Genomic DNA, 27,931 nt, shown 5'->3' on the forward strand with positions numbered 1-27,931 from the left:
ACCTTGTCCTGATGAGTTGTTGGGCTTTTCTCCACAGAAACCATCATGTAGGTATGTGGTGACTTAAGTCCAAGCTCGAGCTTGTGAATATAGAACCCTAGTGTGATTGCATTGGATCAGCGCCTCCTTGGTCTTTGGGGTTCAACAAATGCTTCCTGGTCTTACCCTTGCAGTGGGGAGGCAGACACAGGCCGGTCTCTGAAATTCCTTGTGGGACAGCCTAGCTGAAGTGATATGCTCCGGCTTAAGGGAAGGACTGTTTCTTAAATAATAAGATGGAGAGTGATGGGAGAAGGCATCTGATGCCAACCTCTGGCCTCCCCATGCATTTGCATACACCGCCCCTGCAGTCTACATATACACATAGGTACACAATCCACATGAACATGAATGCACTCTCCCCCCCCCCTATATACTTACACACACACATACACATAAAAAAGAACAGCAAACTATTACTAAGATAATCTCATTCTGATCTCCACGAACCATTTCTAGATCTGGAGGTAGGAGTCTTGGGAGAATGTGATCTTGTTATCTGTTACAGAACACGGGGCATCACCATAAGGAGGCCTATTTCAGATTGTCAGTGAGTGAAATGATCCATCCCTTGGCCAGACACTCTGTGCCAACCGTGGGTGGAGCGCCAGCAACACAGCCATCTCCATGAGAAGCAAAGGCAGACATGAAGTCATCAAGGTGGCATACAAATTGAAAACAGGTGAATCTAGACTTAAAGATATGGGAAGGGGGACTCCAAAGGAGGCTGATCTCCAAAGGGGCACTAATGTGCCTCAACTGAGAAATGGTACAGCCCAGAGTTGATGTTTATGGAACGTTTTTGGGCACAGTAAAAAGGGCAGGGGACTAGGTGGCTTTGGATGAAGGCACAGAGGACTGGTCCTGGCTGCCCCCTTTCGTCTGTTATTTCTACTGATCAGAATGGCTTGCAAGTGGGAAAAGGGTAGAACTAAGGGGAAGGACTATGGACCAAAGCAATGGCTGGGCAGTGAGGTAGGAGGTGGTTCAAGAGAGGCTACTGTCTAGTGTAGAGTGACTCTGAGAACTGGGAGAATCTATTTCCTGCCTTCTGGCTTCCTCTCTACCAGGGAGGAAGTCTGGCTTGTATCCCCTTACACATGTTGCTGTTAAATGCATACAGGGAATCCTATTTTCTACTCTGTGCCTATGTGAGCTAATGACCATGAGCAAGCCTTAAATAGTTTGAAGACACAGGTTAATAAATACTCATGAGTTTGTCAGACTACCATTGACTGAACTAGAAGCAAACTATTAAGAAGAGCTTTGCAAAGACCCCCAATAATATACTTGACTTTTCAGATCTCAGATCAGCTGTGGTCAACAGTCACAAGGGAGGACACATGAGTCAGAGTGATGCTGGGCATTGAGTGTGACATGCCGCAGCCCATAGAGCATTTAAACTCAGGGCAGACGAAATGTCACCGAGCTAAAGGAAACTATCACTGAGCTTCACTTCGAAGTACTTCAGAAAAAAATTAACTTACTGAGCTAGTATTTAGTGTCCAACAATATGCTATGAAAACATGGATGAATTGAGGAAAGAAAGACTCCTTTGAAGAGCTCAGTTCCTAGGTAGGAGAAGCTCAAGGTGATCCAAGGTTTGAATGTACAGGCAGGTGGACCATAAGAGGGCTAAAGTCGCTCACCAGCCTCCAGCTCACCCCTGTGGGGAAGTGTGGAGGCTTTAGAAACCCACTTTACACAGGGACAGGAGATGCCTTGGAAGACAGGTTGCCCCTCAAAGATGGCCTACCCAAACAGTTCTGGAGAGAGACCGCGAATCTAATCTAAAAGGGACAGATCTACTCTCAGGACCAACAGGGAAGCACTCAGAAAGCTCTGCGGAGATGAAGGCCATGGACTCACCGGTGGATAAAGTGATTCTCCTCTAGGTACTGACAGCCACAGGCAATGTCCCGAGCCACATGCAGAAGGTCCAGCATGGCCAGGGAGGTGGGTTGGTTCTGTGGGAAGACAAGAGGCCCGCTGATGAGGGAAGACAGGAAGATGGGAAATTGCTTCTGTCTGTGAGGAGGCTGAGGCCACTCATGCTGCTCTACCAGGGGTCTCAACCCTTTAAAAATCATTTGCTTTTCCCCAGACACGGTCAGGGCGTCCCTCTTTATGAATAGGCCCCAGGTGAGTAGAAAGGACAGCTGGGGTTGGGGATGTCTGGGCCACAGGAATCCAGCAGGGCAGACAATTCTTGATCTTTAATGTATTTTATACATTTTATCCCATAATTCATGTGCACGCTACAGCCTGATAAACAAACCTGGGAGAAAACCAATGGCGAATGATGTTTTTGAAATCTTCTATTGTAATGTCTTGTAGTGGTCTGTGTACTTATTTATTATATTTCCGTGTGTGTGTGTGTGTGTGTGTGTGTGTGTATGTGTGTGTGTGTGTGTGTTTGTGTGCATGCGTGCAGGTGGTTGTGCATATGTGTACATTAGAGGACCCAGATTGAAGTCAGGAATCACTTGCTTTCATTTTAGTCACTGAGGCAGGGTTCTCAGTTGCACCCAGAGCTCATTGATATGGCTAGTATCTCATTGAGGCAGGGTTTCTCAGTTGCACCCAGAGCTCATCAATATGGCTAGTCTTGACATCCACTTGTTAGCTCTAGAAATCCCATCTCAATCTTCTGTGGTTGGAATTTCAGAAAGGTACCATGAGATGATATGGGGATGCAAACTCCAGCCCTTGTGTGGCAAGTACTTTAACCACAAGTGTTTTAACTATTGAGCCATCTCTCTGGCTTTTAGAATGCCTTTAAACATGGGGCTGGAGAGAGGGTTCAGTAGTTGAGAGCACTGGCTGCTCTTCTAGAGGACCTGGGTTTGATTCTCTGCATTTCTATAGCAGCTCACAATGATATGTAACTCTAGTTCCAACGCACTTGATGCCCTCTTCTGCAAGAACTGCACATGCATGGTACACAGATATACGTGCAGGCAAAACACCCATGCACATAAAAGAAATTAAATAAGTTAAATCATTAAAAGTGTTTTTAAACGTTAATTTTCTTTAAGATCTTGGCCTAAAGTGAATTAAAAAGACAACCTCGTGGAAAGCTGGGCAAGTCAAAGCAACATCAAGCTGTTTGTTCTCCATGAAAACTCTTCCATGTAAGAGCAAACGCTACGCCACCTGTGGACACTTGGCCTCATGACCGCGTCATGAAGGTGACCCCCCCCCCCATCCTGATCTAAATGCTTAAATTGTTTAGTCGTGTGCTACCATTCAGTGTCATAGTCATGTGGTTGTGGTTTTGTCCTCTGTTTATTTTACCAATGTTCCCAAATAAACGTTGAGGTCTCTGGGACCTGGATATGGAAATCACCAAGGAAACGAGAGGAACTAGAACATTGATTGGATCTCAACCTGAGGGTTGAATGACTCTCTCACAGGGGTTGTCTATCACATATTTACATTGTTATTTATAGCGGGAGCAAAGTTACAGCTATGAAATTTCAATGAAAATAATTTTATGGTTGGGGGATCCACCACATGAGGATCCTGACTAAAGGGGTTGCAGGACTAGGAAGGTTGAGAACCACTGATCTAGAGGGATTCAGGCCTGGAGTCCAGCAAACTCCAGACTTAGAGGCCTGGCTATATCCAGTCACACTCCAGAGCCCTTGTTTTTCCATCCCAAGTCCCTGGGTTCCATCTCTTTGCATGTGCTGTAAAGAGTTACTGGTATTAGCCCTGCACACTAAAAGTCACACTGCTTTCTCATAGTCAACCCACCACTCTGAGTTAAGTTGCTTTGTGACCCCAAGGATGTGGAGGAACCCCAACAAACCCTCCAGCTCCCCACAAATCTGTTGCTCAAACAGTTCAGCAATGTGGGGGAGAGGGCTCTGGAGGGCGGTGCACCAATCTGTGAAGCTGCTCCCCAGGCCAGCATGGCAGGAGAGACAGCCTACCTGGGATGGGCGGAGGTGGGCCAGTGACTAGGGTGACTGCAGTGCGGCCTGGCTGTGGTTTCATGGACATGTGGGTGTGTGGTTAACAAGAAGAGCCACCCAAAGGAAAGGTGGCACCAAGATTAGATTCGATGGATGGGATCATAATTCTGAAGAAGGGGGTTCTCTCAATTGCAACCCTCAGACGGTTCTGGTCTCAGGTGTTGAGATCAGAATGGGCAGCAGTGCCCCACTCTGACCTTGCCCAGGGTGGTACTGTAGGGGCAGGGGGCAGTTGGAGGCACCAAAGATCTGCTTCTCTTGGCTGCTGTGCCTTGCTCTCTGGGACAGCGGTCAAATCTTACCCTTCTTCAAATTTAGGAGGCAGAGAAACCCCATTTCTCAGGCCTCCGCCTCCTGCCCAAGTGACAAGTTCTTGGACATCCCTTACAAGGAGTTCTCTCTCCTCTGCATATTCTCTCCTTTAGCCTCAAGAACTCCAGAGCCATGCCTCTTTCCAGTTCTTCACAAGTTCTGTCCCTCAAACACGACACCACAGGTGTACATGCTAAATATTCCAGCATGCTATTATTGATTATTATTAATAATCAATTGTTATTATTAATTATAATAATACAGTATAACAAGACTGTAATTTATAATAATACCGTACAATAATTTCTGTATAATATATAATACAGAAAACGACACAGTCAGGGTACTGTGTGTATTATATTTGTTTCTGGGAAGAGATCAGTGGGTTTGGAATCTGCGGATGGAGAGCTGGTTAGTGCCACGGACGGCATGCAAAGTCCCTCCAGAGTCATCAGGTCATGAAATCAGATTATTGGATCAATTGTGTAGGGCTTGTCTCCTTAGGTGCTCCTCCATCATCCACTCTCTGTCCGTTCGATTTCCTGACCCATCTCTTCATGACCAGACCACAGGCTGACTCCCAGGAGCCCACAGGGCCGACTCCCAGGAATCCACCAAGCACAGTTACCTCCCTTGCAACCCGCTCCCGCTGACATGAACCCTGGAGAGAAGACTGCCTCTCACTCACCGGGCGAGGGCGTGTCTCCCTGAGGAAGGACTTGAGGTCTCCGCCAGCCATGAGTTCCAGCAGGATGAAGCGGGGCAGGGCTTGTAGACTCACCCCGATGCAGCGAACAATATTCTGGTGGTTGAATTTGCTACAGGGCAGAGGGCGTAATCAAATTTAACTGAGCCCGTCCTGGGACCATCAAGAGAAGCAGGGCACGGAGTCATGGCTTCAGCAATCACGCTGTGAAGCTATATTCTGTGGATATGGGTGGAGGGGTCTCTGGCTGAACCTGAGGTCAACCTTCCTGGGGCGATGCATAGACTGGGCAGGCTTGGCAGGAGTTGAATTAGCGGGAAAAGATTCTGTTGGAGTCACATGTACTTTGCACGTGTGAGCATGTGTGCATGATGTGTATGTGTGTGTATATATTTGTATATGTCCATGTGTTTGTGCATGTATGCATGCGTTTGTGTGTATGCATATGTGTGCATGTGTGTGCATATATTTATGTGTGTGCATATGTTTTTAGTGTTTGCATGTGTGAGCACTGCTGTATAAATTTATACCCGAGTTCTCTAAGGAAGGTCTCAGGCAGAAGTTGAAGGACTGGCTTCTGAAAGGGACAGCGTGTGACCTGCATGGTGACAGGCTATGAAAGAACACCAGGAGGAGAGATGGCCCCACTGGTCTCTGAAATCTCCTGCCGACTCCACATGGGCCAGGACTGATTAGGACCTATGGTCCTGAGACTTGGATTATATTGTCATTTTAGGATATGCAGAACAATGGAGCTAGGAAGCCTCAGATGGACACACACACTCACGCACACACACACACACCACATGCGCATGCACACATTCTGCGTTGAGACTGGTGATTATATGCTGAAATATATCTGTTTATTACTACCTAGTAGGAATATTACGTAATTAAGTTCTCCTTGTATGTAATCTTATATTTTTAGGCTTTATTTAATACTCTTACATTACATATATAATCAGAAAATAAATATTTTTTTTAAGCAAAGTGCTGTCCTGGCTGTGAATCTTCCTCATGTTCCAGAGCCTATAAAAGTATCACTCAAACAGCTTTGGTCAACCTGGACCACTCTAGGCCACTTCTCCAGGTCAGGATGCTTGGAGGTAACAGTGCCAGTGACAGATCTGAGCTTCCTTCAGGTCACAAGGACATCTGTCTGCCTCCTCCTTCAGGAGACCTGAGTAGCTGCCCTCAGGAGGTTTCCGGTTTCAATTAAGGCCTGTTAGGGTGCAGCCTTTGTCATTGTAGATGTGGGATACAGTAGCCTGCTATCTTTCATTGGTTCCCTTCCTCTATGCCCAGGACCTCAGGTCTGGAAGAGTCACTTAAGGGTGATGGGGTAGGATAGATCATCTAATGTCAGAAGGGAGTTTGCTTTCCTAAGTGAGGATTGGGAACCAATGGCTGGCACTGGGGAGCTGGCTGGAGGCAGAGAGCCACTCAGATACTCCCTAAGATAATCATTGTGGACTGTTCCACTTCAGGGGCCCTTCCACTTGTGGTGTGGGTAGAGGAATGCTGGCACTAACACATCCTGTTTTCTCTAGAGATACCTATCCGTCAGATCTTCATACGCTTTGAGGAGTCAGGGGAGAGGCTGTGCCTCTGCCTTTACCTGATGATCAGAGCTTCCATGAGAAAGTCCAGCTCATCTTGTTCTGAACACACTTCTGGCAGCGTCTGGAAGGGAGGGTGGGAGGAGAAGGGGGCTATGAGCTGTGTGCTGTAGCCTACAGGGACCTCAGGCTAAGGCTAGGCGGAAGGTGAAGCCACCCCTCACCTTTACAGCCACTTGTAGAGGGCTTGGGTCATTGGGCATTCCAGACACCTGGCCTTCATACACCTCCCCAAATGCGCCATGGCCTAGGCCCCTGTACCAAGAAGACAAGATAAGTCACAGTTAAGTGAGCCACAGGCAGCTGGGGACCTGGGGAGCAGTGTCACCTTCAGTGAACACACAAGAGGAAGGGTGACCACTTGGGAGTTACACCTTCAGTGTACACACACAAGAGGAAGGGTGACCACTCAGGAGTTACACCTTCAGCTTGGCTGCACTATGTTTCCCTGGGCATCCATTTCTCTTCTTTTCTTTTAAAAAATTACCGTATTTTATTTTTTAATCTGAAAATGAATATATTTTCATACAAATTTATTCTGATTATGGTTTTTCCCTCCCCCAACTCCTCCCAATCACTCCCACCCTCCACCCACCCACCTGAATCCACACCCTTTATTTTTCTCTCTCTCATAAAAAAACAAACAAGAATCTAAAAAAATAAAAATAAGAAGAAGATAAAAAACAAACAAACTAGCCAGAATAGGACAAAACAAACAGAAAAAAAATACCAAAAGAAACGCATGTAAACTCAGAGACACACACATTCATATATACAGAAATCCCATAAAAACAAAACTAGAAACCATAATACACAAGCAAAAGACCTGTAAGGTAACAAGAGAAGGAGGAGGAGGAGGAGGGAGAGGAGGAGTAAGACGAAGAGGAAGAGGAGGAAGAGGAGGAGGAAGATGAAGAGGAGGAGGAGGGAGAGGAGGAAGATGAAGAGGAGGAGGAAGAGGAGGAGGAGGAAGTGGAAGAAGAGGAGGAAGTGGAGGGAGAGGAGGAAGAGGAAGAGGAGGAAGAGGAGGAAGTGGAGGGAGAGGAGAAAGAGGAGGAGGAAGAAGAGGAAGGAGGAGGAAAAGGAGGAGGGAGAGGAGAAAGCAGCAGCAGCAGCAGCAGCAGCCCAGTATTATGAGTTAGAAAACCTCCAACAACACCCCTGAGCTCACTTGTGTGGGCCATCTATTGCTGAGCATGGGGCCGGCCCTTAAGTGTGTTTGTATAGACACTGAGAATGTTAGAGAATCTCATGTTTGCTCTGAGAGTGGGCCTCTTTATTTATTTATTTATTTTATCTGAACTCTGGTGAGAAGGGGTCTGCTAAGGTTTGAGGTTCACATGCTGACAAGCAATCCCGACTATGAGATGTTAAGAGTGTGGAAAACGAGTGTTGTGACAGGAAGTGATTCAGATGAAGCAAGGCCATTAGGGTGGAGCATCGCATGGGCGGGTCCTGGTGGCTTCTGATGCCCGGATCTGTCTTTGCTAGCAAGAAGGTCATTACCAAATATAGTCTTAGACCTTGGATCCTAACTCTGAGACCATGCAGACCTCTTTTCTTTGTAACTACCTATTCTGTGGTATAGTGTTACAGCACACATAAATATCAAATACGGTCCAACCAGGGATTCATGAAGATAGTTAAAAGTTTATTCACTCAATGAAGATTTATTGAGTCCTTGGTATCTGTTAGGGACAAAGGTAAGAGATGTCTTGTGTCTAAAAGAGGGTGATACTTCTGGGGACAGGGGCAGATGATTGACAGATCCTTGCTGTGGGGTGTTGTAGTGGGTGATAGAGGAAATCGTGGTTGCTTTGGATGCTCAGAGAACAGAGTTGGGGCCAGGAATCTTCTGAATGGTGTGCATGATGGACTTTTAGAACTTGATATATACTTTTCATTTCATAAATTGCATGAACACACAGGGTGTTGAAATAAGCAAACATTTCCACGAGCCTCTGAACATTAAACCTTGTCTCCCCGAGAGGCCAGGGGTGTACCCAAGGATGGCTGTTCAGGCTCCTTGTGGCTAGAGGAGGCCATGGCACAGAGAAACCATCGAGCCCTGGGGCAGTAGCAGGAAGCTCACCGGATGAGTGTGATGTTTTTCCGTGGCACTTCTTTCAGGTCACTGATGGAGGAAGTCTTGCCAGCGAAGCAGTAGTTGGGGTTGTAGTCGGTCATGATGGTCGAGGTCCGTAGCTTGCTCAGCTTATACTCGGGGCTCTGCAGTTCCATCTGCATAGCCTGCAACTCCTGGTGCTTCCGACGGTACACTGCAGACAGATAGGTGTCCGCTGTGAGGGGGTCCTGGGCCAGGCGAAGCTCAGCAGAAGCTCAGCAGAGGCCACTCCCTCCAGACCTTGGACTTTAAACTTTCCTATCACCGTTAACAACACTCACAAAGTGATTAAGCTTATTAAAGTACTCCTTCACCATGGGAAACCAGTGTGAAACTTAAATCACCTAATCAGTATATGTTTTACTGTGTCAGAAAGGGATGGGGTTTTGTTTCTGTTGCTGTGATAAGAGAGCCTGACACGAGCGGTTTAGGGGAGCCAAAGGGTTTCCTTTGGTTCACAGATCCAGGGTATAGTCCATCATTGTGGGGGATGTCAAGGCAGTGAGAACCTGAAGTGGTTTGGTCACATCTCAGGTGATTCCAGACTGGGTCAAATCGAAAATTAAAACTAGCCTTACAGATAGACATGCCAGGATTTTATCAGGAAGATGGCTGGGATCCATTAGACATGAAGGAACAACGGGGGATGGTTAGTTAGGGGCATCCTGGAGGCCACACAGCAGAAGGATGTTTTAGTGAGGTTCTTGGGGTCACTTTCGGACCCAGAATGGCCATCAGAGGTATCTCAGGTCTCCTATGAACGAGTCTGCCTGCATGCTTCTGGGACATTCCCTCTGCCTGGCTTCCTGTCTCTGCTTATCTATCAGAGCATCTAATAGCCACCATGGTCCATATTGAGCCTCTGTGCCCTGAGATGGGCTCACCTTGGTCAGATGGAAGGGGCTCAGAAACCAGTTTTAAACCTCTGGTTGAGTGGGAGTGTTCCTGGCTAGTATGGCTTGAGCCACATATACACAGGGAATGGCCCCAGCCATGACCAGGGATCCCTCAAGCGCTGAGGAGTTGACAGTGAATATGGGGGTACAGGAAGAGTATTTTCCATTGTGTTGGGCACTGAAGGGTAACCATCTCTGCCCTGTGAGCAGCCAGGGGGCCACACAGAATCAAAGGTCAGCATCAGAGACTCCTCTCTGAAACTGCAGATTCTCTGGTGGGTAGAGGGTTGATGGTTCTGTTTTCACTGGGCCTAGTAGCCAAGTCTGGGACATATCAGGGCAGGGTGATACCTTGGCGTCCGTGTGCATCCTGAGACCCTATTCCTATGGGACTTGCTTTGCCCCTTCGGAAGCCCCGCTGCTCTGCCACACTCACCAATCATGATGCCGGAGAATGCCAGAACAAGGGCAGCCACCAGGGCAGAGGTCACGACGGAGAGGATCAATGAGAGCGGCAGGTGGGGCTCCGGGGTGGGTGACACTGGAAAACAGGTCCGGATGGGGTACTGACCACCATGCTGATTCTCCTCTCTGAGCAGGTCCCAAGTCAGAAATACCCTCCCCAGCTGGAAAAAGCCACCCGCTGTTTCCAGTCTCTGGAGATCTTGTCACACCGCCCCTTTTCAGGGGACCATGGGCCCTAAGCAGGCTCATCCTGGTCTCACAGGCTCCCAGAAGTAGCTTTGGGGTAGAGGGAAAATTCAATAGGGATGAATATCAATCTTGGGTCTTGGTCCCCAAAATCAGCTGCACGAGAATGGGATGTGGACAGGAGGGGAAACAGGAGTGGACAGGGAAGAAACTTGGGGACCTTAGGGGACTGATTCCATACTCAGGAGGATCCAGAATTAGAGTCCCTTGGTGACACCCTCAGACTTGGAATTACTTCTTATGGCCTTAGAACAGGAGAAGGACCTGTGAGTCCCATCCTGGACAGACTGTTTCCTCTGTTCACAAAACTATCCCTTCCCTCCCCTCTCTTCTCCTTCCCTCCCCCCTCCCCTCTCTTCCCCTTCCCTCTCCTCTCTTCCCTCCTCCCTCCCCTCTCTTCCCCTCTCCTCCCCTCCCTTCCTCTCTCCCTTCCTTTTCCTCCCCTTCTCTTCCTTTTCCTTCTCTTCCCTTCTCTCCTCTCCCCTTCCCTTCCTTTCCCTTCCCTGCCCCTGTCTCTACCTTTTCCCTTCTCCCTCCTCTCCCCTTCCCCTTCATCTCTTCTTCCTTTTTCTTTCTTATCCCTTCCTTCCCCTCCCCCATCCTTTCCTCTTTCCTTTTCTTTCCTTTCTTCTCTTCCTCCCCTCCTCCCCTCCTCCCCTTCCCTACCCTTGTCCCCTGCCTTCCCATTCCTTGTTTCTTTACTGTATATATTTTTTCTCTCAAGGGGGACTTAGAACATGTTCAGAAGAGGGACTCTAGGCTGGAAGCAGGCTTAGAGCTCTATCTGTGCAGTCAAAACAAACAGCTATTGAATATGGAGCAGACTCAAAAACAAAAGCATTCTCATCAAATGTGTGTGCTAAAGGCTGTGTCCAGTCAGGAACCATACACAGGAAGTTCAAAGGCACAGGGCCTGGCTCTGAAATTCCTCAAACCAGGGGTGTCTTAGGAGTGCTAAGACCCCCATTGGTAGGTACTCGAGTGGACATGGGATGATGTCTGGCCCCTTGGGAGAGATGCCACAGGTTTTGCTACATGGCTTTGGAAAGGGGGTAGGCAATTCTGAGGCCACTTCAGGTGTGTTATCTTTCATACAAGGTCTCCTTGCCCAGTTGCCAGAATATGAACAAGAGACAGACAAGATACTTAACAACTGGGCTTGTTCGGTTGGCTCAAGTTTTGGACCTCTTCTCCTCCCCCACTGTTGTCCCTTACCAATGCAGGAGACACCATCATCAGCCAGCACGGTCCCATGATCACAGAAGCAGATGACTTTGTGGCTCTCGGGGTCCATGTGACATTCGTCTACCTCGCAGTGACTGCAGTTTAGATAATGCTTGATATTCACTTCCCCGTGGCCCTCCATCACTGGTGACAAGGAGGGAGGGTCAGTCTCAGGCTGAACAAGAAGATCAGTCACCCTGTACCTTCAGGTTCCCCCCCCCCCGCCTTTGAACTCTAGCTGCTTGCTGTGGATTCTTGGGGTCCCTGTTCCAGATAGCCTCGGCCACTGAGAGCACATCTGTTTGGGGAAGCATATTTGGGGGAGTAACGCTGAAAGTGAGGATATGTGTTTGTCTGTGTGTAAGTGAGAGACCTGTATTCAGGACCCTGGCTCTGGTACAGTGTTCTAGCTACTCTTGTGTCATTTTCTAGGTCTTGCCTGCCTGGTGCTTCATACTCTAAATTCAGCCCCATACCCCAACTTCTGCAAACTATGATGAGGTGAGCTATAGGAAGACTTGTATCTGCAAGTGGTCCATAGCCATGCCTTGGTATCCTGACCCCATACAATGTCCAGGTTGGTGGAAGAAATGGCTTAAGTTTGTATCATCACCTGGTAGAGGGGGTACCTTTTAAGGCCGGGGTGTACAGGATACCCAATGGACTGATGAAGGAAACCCCATCTTCCCCATCCATTTCGGGGTCATTGTTTGATGCTGCGTTGCCACCTGTGGCAAACCAGAGAAGAGTTGAACCCCAAAAGGTGGGTGCCCAAGTCTCAACACACACACACACATCAAAAGGCATGCAGTTATGGCCAAAGCTATGGGTCACTGGGGGGGCTTGTGGAACAGGGAGGTGGTGAGGGAAGGGAGGTTCCAGGCACAGAGGCTATACATTGGTTTAACCCTGTAGATGCTGGATGTGTGGGCCAATTTCCCTTGCGGGTTGGAGTCAGATCATCCAGGGAGTCTCTACCACACTGCTGAGACCTCAGTACTAAGTAGCAGGTGAGCAAGAGTCTAGAAGGTTGTAGTCTCTTGAGGTTGGGGTGTATCCTTGGGTCTTAGAGAGTTGCTTTGGTCACTTGGGACCTGTGGGGAGATTAGCCACTGTGCCTTCAGGCTCCTGTCCCTCCTTACATCTGGGACTGGGTGATCTTGGGGTTCCCCCTGCCCCCAGGGTCCTCCCATCCACCCAAAGCTTGGAAAGGAAGCTCGTGTGATTAGCACAAGCATTTTCCCACACAGCAACAAAGCAAGACATATACACAAAGAACGTCACAGTGCTGGCATGCAGTGTGTCCTAATCTGGGGGAGGGTGAGGGGGGTGCCATCTGCCAGTTTCTTAGCTGCAAACTCTTCCCAAGGCAATGAGGGAATCAAGGGCAGGCTGATTGGTGCAGGACTGGGTTTGACGCTGCCCGCAGTGGCTTCTGGGAGTAATTCCCACCTGCATGGACAGTGCTGCTCTTAAGCAGCTGGTGGGCTGGACAGAAAGCTGAAAGTAAGGAACACATGACACCTTAGACCAGACTCAGTTATGCTGGCTTAGCCAGGCCCCCCAAATGAGCTTTAAGGGCTAGAAGAGTCTGGTCTTCAGGGATGCCTGGTCCTTGTGGTGGGTGGTTCATGGAACCATCATGGAAGCCAAATGCTTTTATGTTCAGTTTTGAAAGGGACGTGGGAGTGGGGGTGGGGGATGGGAACGATCAAGGATCATATAGGATCTTGATGCCATCACTACACAAGCCTGGAGGCAGGATGCTGGCACAGGAGCCAACACCCTACCTCTGGCGGGCCCAAGCCAGGCAGAGGGGAGGGGATCGTGCAGTGACATCACAGTCTACACTGGGGAGGGGGCGGGTCAGTGGGGGTGGGAAGGTGACAGGGAGGGAGGAGCCTAGGACTAAGAGGGGAAATAGTGACACCTAGAACGCGAATCATCTTTACCTATATATCCTCCGCCTCCTCCACCTGAGGAGCACCCCCCTCCACCCCCTCCGAAACCCCCTCTTGTCTCCCACCCCCACTTCTTCATGGCCTGGGGGCAGGAATGTCCTCCGGCGGCACCCTCCAGCAAAGACTTTCCGGCCCAGAGCAAGGAAGTGTTATCATTCCAGCCGCCTCCACCACCTGCAGAAGAAATGAGATGTGCCTCTTGAGGGGCTGGCGGTATTGGAAGGAGAACAGTGCTGAAGAAGTTGGAAAGAGGATGTAGTGGTCTTTGAGGGCCATTCCCACTAGCTATGGTCCAGGGCCCGGAGCCCGATGGAGCTAGGAGTAGAGAGCCTGTGACACCTCTTAACCCACAGTATGTGCCTATAAAGTTGTCGTGCCTGGTTCCCTGATTCCTGGCAGGGCTCTCTAGCTCAGGAGTAGGCAGTGCACTTCAGTAGAGACTGGGGGATCGGGGACACTGGGAACAGGCAGAATGATGGCGAACTTCTTAGTGTATGGCCACCGCTTCCCGAAAGTGAACATTCACTCCACGAACTGTTTCTATTCTAACAAGTCTCTGCAGGCAACTGCTGGGCCCCTGCAAAGGTCACTGTACTAGTTTCTTGCAGGATCAGGCTCTATCTTGTCCCAAGGGTTTCACTGTTTGCTGGCTGTGAAATTCAGGCCCTTACCTCCTCACTCGGAGCCCCTCCCCCACCCCCATCTGTATCTTGGAGATCATAGGATTCCAATCGAAATGTTGAGGGTGGACATTAGAGCCACCGGACTGAGCTCAGAAACACTCCTCAAGTGCCAAGTGGGGGCCAGTTAAGTCTCATAGGAAGAACACTTGTCTGCCAGCTGCCTTGTGCCAGGCTCAGCCTGTTTCAGAGCTGTGGAGTCTCTCGGCAGGGAGTGGGCGATGCCTGGTGGATGTGATAGCCACTTTAGCCTGCTTCAGGAATTCCAGGGGATGCCTTGTGCTCTTGGAAAGGGAACTGACAGACAGACAGAATTAAGCCCTATGTATGGCCACTAGCACTTGATTACAATGATTGTCCCTTGCCGGGCCTTGAGACCAGTGCCCGGTCCACCTCCTTGCTCCCTATGACATTCCAGGGGACATCGAATCCAATGACCCCAGGAGTTGACCTCAATGGGCCCTGGAAATCCATGCAGAAGGAACAGTCAGCACGAGTGGCTTTCTTGGGACTGCAAGAGTTAACCTGCCAGGTGATTAATCTTCTGAATGAGGTCCTCCAAGGCCAGAGAGTGCAGTATAGTAGAGAGACACGAAGGTTAGGGGCAGGGCTCTGATAGAGGTGATTTAGATGTTAGTAATTGGGAGCCAAGCTTACAAAATAAGGGTCCAGTTCACAGTGGCAAACAAATCTGAATTGAATCCCCCTCTGCCCCTTCCCAGACAAGGCATATAGGCGTTGTCACTCTAGAAACTGGATGGTTAGGGTCCTGGGCCTCCACAGGGCTATTCAGCAAGCCTCAAGCCAGCAAGATAGCTTCAGAGGCAACAGGATGCCCCCTGCGCCCCCCCCCCACCATATTGGCATCAATAAGAACAGCTCCCAGCACTCAGGGCCCCTGAGAAATTTCTGGTGGGGGTGGGGCTTTACCTGCGGCTCCGGAATTGCCGTTCAGCCCTAGAACCGAGGAGTTACTCTCCAGTCTCTCTGGGTGGAACGTTTCTGTCTTGGCCCCATAGGCCCTGCCACCACCACCAGCTGCAATGATCAGGGGTACAGGCACGCCATCTTTCATCTGCCCAGGGGAGATATTCAGAGATGAGGAGACCGAGCTAGGCATTCCATTAGGAAGACCTTCTGCCCTAGTTTAAATGTTTCAATTTAACAGTTTGCAGGACAGTGGGGTGACTTCCCCATCTGTGGTGGTTTGCGGGTCCCAAATTGATGTTATAGTAACTCCCCTCTGACCAGCCTTTGTATCAGCTGCGGTTCAACTGGTGATACGAACCCACTAGGGTACACATCTCTTAATAGGTTACAAATGAGCTGGGATGCACCCTGGGGGATCTTTCCCGCAGCCCCTTCCCTGAAGCTCCTGGGAGATATTGTTGCTGGTGATTAGAAACAGCTCTCCCCACTTCTTCAGTCCTCTCTTGGATCCCCACAAGTTCAAGAATAAGCACCTAGCATCCTTGTCTCCAGGGGGGGCACCTAACTCAAAACCCCGCTTGCCATCTGTGGTATGGCTTGATAATGTTAAAAAAGTCTGTCAGGCCTAAGTTGAAAGGCAAATGCAGTACTCTTTTTCAGGCAGAAAAACCCAACCACCCTCTGGGCTATGGGTCCTCACAGTTAACTCAACATAGACCATCTCAGGGGCTTCTGTCTAGCTTTGTTCTGGGACTGTAACACCACAATGGGCTCCAGCCACTGCTTCATCCTTCGGAGAAGACCGCACCTTAAACACGTAGGTGGCTCCACCCCCACCTCCTCCTCCTCCTGCCCACTCGTGCACGCTTCTGTTCACTCGGATCTCTTCTTCTATGACATTGTTCTCACCCACACAGACTTTCTGGATTAGTTGGTTTGCCTGTAAGAACAAAGACCGCCTCATTAGGTTTGTGCCCGAGTCAGAGACCTTGTGTGCTTACAGCAGGATCTGATTGCCTCTCAGACAGCTTATGGTCAAACTGAGGAGTCAGAAGTAAATGCACACAAACAATAATCACTTTGAGCAGTGTTAAGAAAGGGCCACAAAAGCCGGGCGGTGGTGGTGCATGCCTTTAATCCCAGCACTTGGGAGGCAGAGGCAGGGCGATTTCTGAGTTCGAGGCCAGCCTGGACTACAGAGTGAGTTGCAGGACAGCCAGGGCTACACAGAAAAACCCTGTCTCAAAAAACAAAAAACAAAAAAAAAAAAAAAAAACAAAAAAAAAGAAAGGGCCACAAAGTCTGGCTTGGATACAAAGGGTAAGGGAAGCTGGGGGAAGAGCTGCAGCCAGGGAGGACTGCCTACAGGAGGTGGCTTCTGGGTGAGCTTAGAGTATGGGGAGGGTTTCAGCAGAGACAAGGAAAATCCAGGTCATTCCAAGAGGAAAGAGTAGCATGAGCTACAGGAAAGGTGTGTGTGTGTGTGTGTGTGTGTGTGTGTGTGTGTGTGTGTGTGTGTGTGTATGTAGTATATGTAGGGAAAGGCTTAAAGGTTTTGCGTAGAAAAGTCCAGCTTAGTCCAGAGGGTCCAGTTAGGATCCTGTGGTTGCCCAGAAGGGATGCCAAGACCCTGGGAAGTGAGGCTGGAGGGCATACACAGATTAGGTGGACAGCCAGGTCATGGCATGGGCCTTGTGGATGATCAGTATTGGACTTAGGAGTGAAGAGCCATTGAGATCTCTGTCTCTCTGCCTCTGCCTGTCTGTCTGTCTCTCTGTGTCTGTCTCTCTGCCCCTCTCCGTCTCTCCATCACTACAGTTCTGGAATATTATGAGAAGAATTGAAAATAAATACAGAACAAATAAAACCCACTGTGGGTTTTGCCTTCTCAGCTCACCTTTGGGAAAGGCATGTCTCCCTCATCTTATACATATTATTCTTCCCATCTAATGTCCCTTTCCTTGTTTCTAGAAATGCATTCTAGAAATGCAGCCCCAGGTAGAGCCCCCTGACTGCCTGTAGAAGAGGGCGTGGACCTTGGAATCTGATAGCTACGTTCGTCATCACGTTGGGTGACTGCCGTTGTGGTTCTCAGGTGTGGGATGGGAACAGCGCCATCACAGGCTGCATGGATATGCAGGTGGCCACTAATATTGTGTGCCACGCATGCTAAGGATGGATAGGTGGCTGAATTAGTACCACATTAGACTCACTGGTGGGCCCCACAGGCTCCTGGGAATGTGGAGGTTTGGGGGATTATGTTGGGATGTCTGTAACATAAAATCCCGGAATCCTGGGAGGAAGAGGCTACCGCCTGAAGAACACTCACACCTTCCGTGGCCACTGCAGCTCAGATGAATTCCCTAAACATCAGCCTGACCTCAGAGGAAAATGACTTCTCTTCCACTTAATGGAATAAAAGCCAATAAAACATCAAATTTTCATCAAACGCTGCTGCATAACCAGTCGGTAGACATGGCAATCCATCTCGAGTCACTCCTTATGCTAAAGAATGCAGGAGTGCCAGCAGTGGGTACGCAAGAAATTTCCAGATAAACAGCCGAGATGCAATTTGTTTTTTATGACGTTTTGGATTTAATGATGGAAGTCATTTGACATTTCTTAGAGTGGATTTAGCTTGCATAGGAAGCTCTGGACTACTGGGGTAGAGCTAACATTTCCCCCAGGTATATGCAGTGATGTCCAGGGCTGCTGGAAAACTGCTGGGAAGGTGGCCTTGGACAGGAATGGGTGGCAAGGTGTGTGCCCAGAGGGAGGGAGGAGGGAGGAGGGAGGATGGGGGTTGCCAGTTGGGCAGCACTTTGATGAGACTCTCAGGGTCCTGGACCTGCCTCTAACTATAAATCAAAGGGCTGTCCAGAGTGAACCATTAGAGCTGAAAAGGTCCACTTCTAGACCTGTCTCCCCTTCTCTCTCTCTCCTCTGGCAGCTAGCAGTGTGACCTCCACACCCTGGGGGTGCCTCTTTCTGAGCAATGATTCTGGAGACTCCTGGTGTAGTGTGGGGGCAAGGGCATTGGAGCCTGAGGATGGCCCGTCTAACTGTCCCTGCTCCAAGCAGCCCTTAAGTCAGGCAGAGGATACCTAAGAGATGATCTGTTCTCAGCAAAGGATCTCTCTGGTGGAGATGCTGTACTTCTTCACCCGACTCATCAGACTTCCCCCACTACCAAGTCCTCTCTCCCTCCCTGTTCCCTGTTAGTTTCTCTTGTGGGACCCAGGGCTCATCCTTGGTTCCTCCTCTTTATCTGAACCACACCGTAGGCAACCTCAGCCCCTTGTGACCTTTATGCTGATTTAGAGCTTCCTCCTTGGATCACTTCTAGACCCCAGCCGTCTATCTGTGTTGCCCACCTGCCGCCTCCCATAGCTGCTTTGTTGTCTACAGGATCTCCACAGCCAGTGTGCTTGACCTTGACCTCCTCACCTTGCCCCCAAATCTACTCTCTCTCTCTCTCTCTCTCTGTGTGTGTGTGTGTGTGTGTGTGTGTGTGTGTGTGTGTGTGTGTGTGCGCGTGTGAGCATGCATGCATGTGCATGTTTTAAGACAGTCTCACTTGTAAACTGGGGCTAGCCTGAAACTCAGTCTGCTGGTCCAGCTGACCTCCGACTTGTTGGGATTGCAGGCACAAGTCCAGCCCATGCTGCCCCTACTGCAGTATCTTCCGGTGGGTGACTGTCCCCCCTCAGTTCTTGGGAGTCACTCTTGACTTTTCTTTCTCTCAGCTCCTCATAAAATCAGGCAGGAAGCCCTCTTAGATTTCACATTCCAAGCGTGCCCAGAATCCAGTCACTCTCTACCACCTCTACTTGGACTCCATGGTCCAAGCCATCAGGACGTCTTGCTGGATGAATGCAGTACCCTTTGAATCTGGTGCTTGCCTCTTCCCTTGTCCCTGTGGGATCCAAACGTCATGGTGCAGTCACGGGGAGCCCTTGGAGGCATGCCCTTTAAACCACTATTTGGCTTTGAGGATGTGGGATGTCATTACAAGGGCCTGGTCCAGCCTGTTCCCTTGGCCCTCATCTCTTAGTGACCCCATTGGCCTTTTGCTTCTCTCCTTGGGTGCACAGGCATCCTTCCACCCCAGGGACTGAGCCTTGGCCGAGTCTTTCTCTTGATGCTAGAATAAATGTGCCTTGTGTGTAAGATCTCTCTTGTTCATTGAATGTCCCTATTGCCTAGATGGTGACGGCACACACAAGTACTCAGTTTGTTTGTTGAATCGGTTTGAATGAACAGAAGATGGTCTGGCTAATGTGTTGGCCTTCCTGGTGTTTGCTGGGTGGGGGGTATGGGGCTTAGCCATTAGGTCAGTGATTTTAGCCATCTAGGGGGCGTATGGGGTTTTCAGGAGATGTTTTCTGGTGGTTGTTGCTGAGGCTGAGATGCGGCTGGCATCAAGTGGCGGAGGATGATGAGGAAGCTACTGAACACCAAACACAGTGTGGCGCAGGTCCCCCCCTCTGCTGTAAAGAAATTCTCCTCTAAAATCCCAACAGTGCTTACATGGAGACAAGGTTATGAGACAAGGTCTGGTAGGAAATAGGCTTTCTCTGTCTCTGTGTCTCTATGTCTCTGTCTCTCTCTCTGTCTCTCTCTGTCTCTCTCTGTCTCTCTCTGTCTCTCTCTGTCTCTCTGTCTGTCTCTCTCTCTCTCTCTCTCTCTCTCTCTCTCTCTCTCTCTCTCTCTCTCTCTCTGTGTGTGTGTGTGTGTGTAAAGGGGTGTTTTCTGGCAGCAGCTAGAGCCGACCTCCTGTACCTGGAGCTTGGGATGGCCAGGCACCAGGTAGAGCATCTCCTACAAATGTTCAGTTAAGCCATCTAAACAGCAACTTAATTCTTAAAAGTTCACTTCATTCTCATTTTCTCCCAGTGAAAACTGGGGTGGTGGTGGTGGTGGTGGTGGTGGTGGTGGTGGTGGTGGAGAGAATGCTTGAAGACAGCAGGTCCTCCTCTCCTAAGGACCCACAGGGAGAGTGTAAGAGGACCCATCACTTTCTTCCCATACTCAAGTGTGCCTGGCCCAACCAACAGAGGGCGCTTCCCTCTGCTCATGCCTGAGATGGCCTTCTCCTGCCCTCTTGGGAACTGTCCCTATGTATGCACGAAGTTTGAGAACAAGTAGGTTGATTAATAAGAGAGATAGAGTACAGCAACCTAGAGGAACAAGTAGATTACAATTGAATTAAAAAAAAAAAAAAGGACATAGTCCCGTGAAAAGACATAACTGATTACAATCCAATCAAGTAAAAGTCCCTTGCAGAAGTCAATGCAATCTTTCTGCTTAGATGAAAGAATTACATTAGCACTCAATAAATTCCTGTGAAAATTACAGCAGCCTGTAATTTAATGACTTAATATATTATAACAGCCTGCAAAATCCTGATTATAGTTCCTAAATAAAAGTTGGAGTGGAGGCATTTCTCAGACGGGAGGTTGTGCCCACCAGGCTTGCTTCTCTGGCTTTCTGTTAAAGGGAGGAAGCATGGACGTACGGGGGGGGGGGGGCGACTGAGAGGCTCTCAGTTGCTATTTCCTGACCCCACACAGCCCAGCACCTGGCTCTTTGGAGCCGAACTTCTTTTGTGGAACTGAACAGCTTTCTTGGTAGGTCCCGCTCCCTAATGTGTGCCCCCAGGTTGCTGGGACAACTGTTGGAGAAGGTGCTGTGCCGGTCACTGGGACCCAGGTCTTTGCCTGAGATGTACCCCTGCAACGTTGTGCTTCAGCCTGACCCAAGCAGGATATCTGCTGTCCTGGGGCCTGAGTTCGTGCCAGCATAGCCAGCAGTGGCAGGGTCTTACCACCCCCTAACACTGGCAAGGTCAGAGGCAGACAACTGGGGTACCTGGGGCTCACAGCTGCTGTCTAGACAACCCTCACTGCCTGGCTCTGTGGGCTACTTTCAATTGCTCTAGATGTTCTCAGCTCCTGGGCTGGACTTTTCGTTGACCCACTGGGGTCAAGGAAACACAATGTCAGGCTGCCTTTGGGATCACAGAGGCTTGTCCAGTGATGGGCTATAGAAGTGGAAAATGGGGAAAGGTCACAGAAACTACTTGCGCAGACAAGTGTAGGATGCAGCTAAAACGGTACTCTAGAGTTCTAGGCTACTTTGTGAGCGATAAGTCCCTTCACCTCTGAGGTTCCCTGAGTTTAACCCTGAAATGTCCTCCGTAGGCTGATAGTGTGAAGGTTTGTTTTCCAGTCGATGTTGTTTGGGGAGGTTGTGGAGTGTTTAGAGGGTGAAGTCTAGGTAGCCGGGGAATGCTGACTGAGGCTCCTTGAAACCATGAGCAAGATGAATCTTCCCCTTTAGACATCGTTTCTCACAGGTATTTTGTCAGAACAATATAAAAGCCTGTAGTGGGAAGTGAACATTCTGCTCTCAGTCTATGCTTTAATTTCTTTTTTCTTTTTTAGTTTTAATGACATAAGTAAATAATATATGAAGCCATTCTTTCTTTTACTTTTTTTTTTTTTTTTGAGTTACGGGCTCCCTGCCCACCTATCCCAGGCTGACTTCAGACTCCATATGCATCTGAAGATGACCTGGGTCCCCCTTCTCCTGTCCCCCAAGTGTTGGGATTATGGCTGTGCACCACCCTGCTCAGGAAATAAACAACCTCGTGCAGGCTAGGCAAACACCATACCAACTGAGCTAACTCTCAGACCCGAGAGCATTCTTTTTGTGACAATTTCAGACATTATTTTCCAGGCACCCCCAATCCAGTCTCCTCCCAGTAAGTAGCCACTGTTAGCTGTATCTTTCAGCACATTTTTTTGGGTGCTGTATATATATACCTATATGTCTGATTTTGAGTGATGGTTCACTATACATAATAATATGATTATGTATAATACAATATTGTCTCAGCCAGAGCAGAACGGGACTCCCTTTCCTACTTGTGTAGAGAACATTCAACCTTGGTCCATTTAAGTAGGATTCAGACCTTTGGCTTTAAAGTCAGTCATGAAACCCAAGCTTCAACCTTGGCTCCCATGGGGCTATAAAACTGCAGTAGGCCCCCATTCCCCGTGTCCTTATGCACTCAAATGGCCCTAAGAGAGGAGGGGAATTCATAGATAGAGTTGGTTGCTGCAGATCATGCTGTCTTTGAGTGTGAATGCCCAGAGGGATCATTGGCAGCTCTTGTCCTTCAAGAGGTCACTCTCACCTCACCCAGTGCTGCGACAAGCCCCTGCTCCGGGAACTTACCCTGGGACAGGCATCCTCCCCTTGCTGACCGACAAGGATGTAGAGTGTGTCACCTTTCTCCAGATTGAAGATGCCCAGGACAGACACGCCATGGGACCGCATCATGGTGTTTTTCCCACCTTTCCCGCCAGCTGCTCCGTAGCCCGAGATACTGCAACAGGACAAGGCATGACGGCTTCTAATGTGGTAGGAGACTGACCCTCACCCCACCCCCGACCCCTTCGAACCTATGAGCTTCCAGGGGACCAAGCCACCCCCTCTCAGAACATGTCTGAGAGTTCTTGTCCATATAACTCTGTGAGGTCAACCAGGAGGGAGATCGCTCCCCACTCTTGGGAGAAAGGAGTTGGTTTAGTGGGGAAGGTTGGGGTTGTTATGTCATAAAGCTAGAAATGTGAGGAATTAGTTAGATTTGAGATAGGGAAGGATCGGGGCTGCGGGAAGGGTGGAACACCTAGACCCCATTCAGGATTAAAAGACTCACGTGACCCTAGATCAAATCCCTCCCGGTTCCTTATGTATGATTGGAAAAACAAGAGAATCCATCTCTTATCCCACAAGTGTTATGAACAATATGAAATTCTTGGGGCTGGCACACAATAGGCACTCAGTAAGTGGTCCTCGTTAGTGGGTGTGAACAGTGTTAGTCGTTAGCAGTAACTGACTTGGTACAAAATTTGAAAGTCTTTCCGTGGGGCCTAGAAACAAGGACCATCCTCTGAAGAGAGAGTGCTTATGAGCCCAGACTGTTTCTACCATCCCAGCAGACAGCAAACAAGTGACCACTATGAAAATAAAGACAGATCGTGGGCAAGTGGGACTAGATCCGCCACCTCTGTGATGAGGTCAAGGAAGGACGGAAAAGCTCAGCTCGTGAGCCGCAGCCAAGGCATAGTAGGCCTTGAAGACAGCAGCATACCAACTGACAAACTCTAACCAATGCCTCTCTGGAGAACCATTGCCAGGGCTCAGGGAGGTATTTCCTGTCCCTGTGCATTCAGGTCAAAGGTCCTTTATGAAAAGAGCAAGAGATGGAAGATAGCTTTGCCCACATATATACAATGGCTTCTATAACATGTTCTGAACATGGGAGACTCCTCAGTCTCTCCCAAGGTGCAGTCCAGGACCTTTCTGCAGGGACAACCCTAGAGACTGGCTTTTTTCTAATGCAACAGACAAGAACCTGAGTTGTCCAAGGAACGCAAATGCTATCTGGTGTTCATGGTCCGGCTGGCTACTCAGGGACCTGCTTGAGCCTATCAGTGCTGGGAATGGCATCAGGCTTCATGGAGAAGAGAGGATCTGAGATGGGCTCCAGGCCCTGCCAGAGTTTACGAAGAGACTGGGAAATGCACACAGTTATGCAAAGAGAGTCGGCCACCAGAATGGCTGCTCCTCCTTGAGGCAAAGCGGAGGGAGCTGTTGGGCTCCAAGACCAGAGTTTGTGTGCCCACTACAGAGACCCAGCCTTGTCTCTAACAGAAGAAGAGCTTTGTCTTCTTTTCCAAATTCACATGGCGGTCCAAAGCAAAGAGGGATGATGGAATGAATATGCATGGGCCACTGCAAATTTGAATGTAAAGACTGTGGGTCATCAGGTCCTCAGAGCTAGGGGACAGTTGGCTATCTGAAGTTGTGGTGGGGGTGACAGATGGGAGAATTCTCAGACAGGACAAGAGGAAGACGCTTGGAGCCTCTCGAATGTCCAATGGCAGCTGTTGGCTAGTGTGGGAAAGAGGAGGCTGTAGGTTTGGAAAAGGAAGGGAGAAAGTTCCAATGTGTAGGCTGCAGCTGCAATGTGTGTTGACACAGAAAGGTGTGATTAATTGCATTTGAAAGATGAGGAAATGGGAGCTCAGAGAAATGGACTCACCTGAGGCCACACACCCGAGCAGTGGTAGACTGTGAGCCATTTCCTCTAGAGATCACTTCCTCTCTCATGTATACAGCTTAACAAAGAGGGGCCTGAGAAGACATGTTAGTCCTCCTGACCTCCGGTCGAACATTCTTGGTACCTTATCCAAGGACAACAGAAGGCTGGCTCAGCAGATAAGAGAGCTTGTATGTGTAAGCTTGAAGACCTGCATTTAAATTTGCACTGGTAACCTCAGCACTGTGTGTGTGTATGTGTGTGTGTGTGTGTGTGTGTGTATGTGTGTGTGTGTGTGTGTGTGTGTGTGTGTGTATGTGTGTGTGTGTGTGTGTGTGTGTGTGTGTATGTGTGTGTGTGTGTGTGTGTGTGTGTGTGTGTGTATGTGTGTGTGTGTGTGTGTGTGTGTGTGTATGTGTGTGTGTGTGTGTGTGTGTGTGTGTATGTGTGTGTGTGTGTGTGTATGTGTATGTGTGTGTGTGTGTGTGTGTGGTGTGTGTGTGTGTGTGTGTATGTGTGTGTGTGTGTGTGTGTGTGTGTATGTGTGTGTGTGTGTGTGTGTATGTGTGTGTGTGTGTGTGTGTGTGTGTGTGTGTATGTGTGTGTGTGTATGTGTGTGTGTGTGTGTGTGTGTGTGTATGTGTGTGTGTGTGTGTGTGTGTGTGTATGTGTGTGTGTGTGTGTGTGTGTATGTGTGTGTGTGTATGTGTGTGTGTGTGTATGAGTGTGTATGTGTGTGTGTGTGTGTGTGTGTGTGTGTGTGTGTGTAGGGGTTGTGGGGGGTAAAGATAGGAGGGTCACTGGGGCTTTCTTGCTGTCTCACGGTTCTAGATACCGTAAGAGATCCTGTCTCAAGAGAATAAGAATTCTCCGTGTTCTCCTTTGGTCTCTGTGAAAGTGTTGCGCGTGTGCGTATGCTGTGTGGACCTTGGGTAGGTAATCTTCCCTCTCTGAGCCCAAATTTCTCGGTAATGTAAGAAGAAAATAATAACTTTGGATTTAAAAGATAATTTCTAGGACTTGGTCAGGTTGCATGAAAAGGCCTCATTTCCATCCCAAGATGGGTTTTGCTCAGAAAACTTTTACCTAAGACCTTGTCCTGTTTCAGGCTGCTTACACAGAGAGAGGTGGGCTGCATCCCGCTCATTCCTGCCTGCATCATTTGCATAGTCATTTACATCAATCTGCATGCATTATGAATCATTCTGAACTCTCTCACATGTTTAAATTTAGCCAAATTATTATATTTCAACAGGAAGTTGTTTGTTCCTGCCTCCTCTTCTCTATTCGGCCTGCCTTCATCTTTCTCCTACCCCTCCAGAGAGATCCAAGCTCTAACAACTCCCTCCAGATCTCAGTTCTTGGCAGTGAGGTGGGCTGGCGAGGAGCCCTGAGCCCTGAGCCATACTTCCAGTCCTGGAAGTCCTGGCCATGTGACCTGAGGAAACCCTGCTAAGCAGTAGGAGACTCAGCTCTCTCTTGCTGAGGGAAAAAGCGAAGGCCTCAGAGATGAGGAGAGAAAGTGGGTTTTATAAAGCTGTGAAAGGTGGCAAGGTCAAGGCAGGGCCTCCAAAGTCAACAGCAAAGCTTGATAGCCAGGTATCAGCGACTGGCGCTTACTCTCCTGGTGGTGGTCTCAGCCTCTTAGGAACTCACCGTCTAAGAGATTGTTAAGGTCTAGGGAGGGTGTGGTCTTACCTCCTCCCTTTGAGGCCTGGAACCTCAGAGCTTAACTCGCTGACTACTACAAGTCCCACTCTGCCTCATGGTGACATGTGACACAAACCTGAAATCAAATCCCAGCTAGGCTCCTCAGGGCAGAGAGCGCCTGGACAACACAGCTCCTCTTTCTAGGTGCTGACTCTGCAGTGGGTAACACTAAGCCACTGCCTCCTTCAAATTCATGGCTGAGACACCTTGCTATCTTGGTCCTGGCCTTACCTAACCTTGCACAATTGCTGTGTGACCTTGGGAAGATTATCTTCCCTCTCGGAGCCCTTTGGTGATATACTACTAACACTGACCCCGAGAGACAATGGTGGGAGTTAAACGAGATAATGTCCACAAGAACCTAAATGACCTCGAGAGACCGGTCCCTGAGTGACGGAGGATGCTCCTTACAGTCTGTACTTGTCTGGGGTTGGGGGCACTAGGAGGCAGAAGGGAATGACAGTGGCTACTAGGTAGAACAGGGCATAGCATGGGGTCCTGGGTCCACTCCTGCTTAGTGTCACCTGGGAACCTCCTCTGTATGGAACTGATGAAGCACCACGCATCTGCTCGGCACTGCTACAGCCTGGACTCTCTAGATCGGACCTTCCCAGCCACGCCAGAGCAACCAGCACAGCCCCTGTCTCCGACATACTCTCCCCAAACCCGGTAAACAATTTACTTTTGATGGCTGACAAATGATGAGAAATTAATATACCTGCCACTCAAGCGCGGAAAGTGACTCGCAGTGATTCCAATTTGCTGGAAATTGCCAGATAGTCCTCTGGACAAGTGGATGCTGTAATCTCTTTGTTTTTCCTCATCTAAATCCAGGTCCCCTGGTCAGATGGGATGTGTACCGGGTTTGTGTTTATATTATTGACTGTGAGCTATTGTTACCTGGTGTAATTGAGTTGTGAATCTTTTTTAAATAAAGAATTAGTAGCGGATCAAAGTGGCTGCCTGCTGGATCCCGGAATGACAGCATAGTTGGGCCGCAGCATGTTGGCAGTGGTGTTGTTTACCTGGGAGGGGTGCTGGAGAAGAGGAGGAGAGGACACCCCACACTCAGACACACCAGGACCTCATTCCTCACTCGTTAGAGTATGTAGCCCTCTCCAGATGTGCAGCAGACCCAGACCCCCTTCTGGGCTCTCCCTCCCTCCTTGTCTTCTTCCTCTGAGAGATGAGGATGTTCAGATCTGGTCCACACAGCATTCAGGATCACTGGAAGAACATGAGGACATACCGAGCAGGAACTTTCTGATCACGCTATGTGTATGGGTCAGTTGGAACATCTGGGCGCAGTGTTGAAGGGGCAGATTGGACCATGGAATGTGAGCCCCTTTGGTGGGGTCACCTGGTTTTATTACTGTCCACTTCTTTCAACACCTGGCCTGCACAGCTCTAAGCACCAACAAGATGGCTCTCTCTGAGACCCTTGATGTTGCAAGTTGGATTTGTCCTTAGAGAGCAGAGAAGACAGCTTTCAAGGTCATATGGCTGCTGGGTGGTGGGAGTTGGACTCAAACTCCATTCTACTTACTGCTCATTGATCTTCGCCTAATCCCCCACCTCTGACTCTCCCGGCTCCAGGCGATGACTATCTGCACAATTACTTTGGCAATTCATCATGCCTGTGACATCTCTCCTACTCTTGTCTAGAACTTGATTGGCAGCGTAGACGGTTATCGAATTCCTGCCCTGTAGCTCCTCTTCCCAGAGACTGTGAGGGTCTGCAGTCAGTCTTCTCTATGAGTCCTGAAATGCCTACTCAGTGCTGGGTACATAGTAGGGGCTCCATAGATCACTTCTGGACACACAGTTCAGGGTTTGATACACAGTACCTGCTCCACAGATCGGTGCTGGGTACACTATAGCAGTGGTTCTCAGCCTTCCTAAGGCTGGGGCCCTTTAATCCAGTTC

The 27,931-nt window shown here is 49.2% G+C and overlaps 1 protein-coding gene across 3 annotated transcripts in view; it reads right to left on the reverse strand.

Moving 5' to 3' along the window:
* Alk (anaplastic lymphoma kinase) overlaps nt 1-27,931 on the reverse strand; it is a 735,715-nt gene that overhangs the window by 20,069 nt on the left and 687,715 nt on the right. Inside the window, exons 13-24 of one of the 3 annotated variants that reach the window (NM_007439.2) lie at nt 22,426-22,576; nt 15,992-16,123; nt 15,184-15,328; nt 13,565-13,747; nt 12,242-12,340; nt 11,604-11,756; nt 10,114-10,218; nt 8,749-8,935; nt 6,821-6,911; nt 6,656-6,720; nt 5,020-5,149; nt 1,909-2,006 (exon numbers count right to left, since the gene is read on the reverse strand). In NM_007439.2, the coding sequence (NP_031465.2) occupies nt 1,909-2,006; nt 5,020-5,149; nt 6,656-6,720; nt 6,821-6,911; nt 8,749-8,935; nt 10,114-10,218; nt 11,604-11,756; nt 12,242-12,340; nt 13,565-13,747; nt 15,184-15,328; nt 15,992-16,123; nt 22,426-22,576 (1,539 nt within the window). Of the gene's footprint in view, nt 1-1,908; nt 2,007-5,019; nt 5,150-6,655; nt 6,721-6,820; nt 6,912-8,748; nt 8,936-10,113; nt 10,219-11,603; nt 11,757-12,225; nt 12,341-13,564; nt 13,748-15,183; nt 15,329-15,991; nt 16,124-22,425; nt 22,577-27,931 lie in introns of those variants that run through there. The other 2 variants (XR_001782029.2, XR_385265.4) reach the window with 2 other exon arrangements.

Source organism: Mus musculus, chromosome 17, assembly GCF_000001635.26.
Source record: "Mus musculus strain C57BL/6J chromosome 17, GRCm38.p6 C57BL/6J".
Classification (NCBI taxonomy): domain Eukaryota; kingdom Metazoa; phylum Chordata; class Mammalia; order Rodentia; family Muridae; genus Mus; species Mus musculus.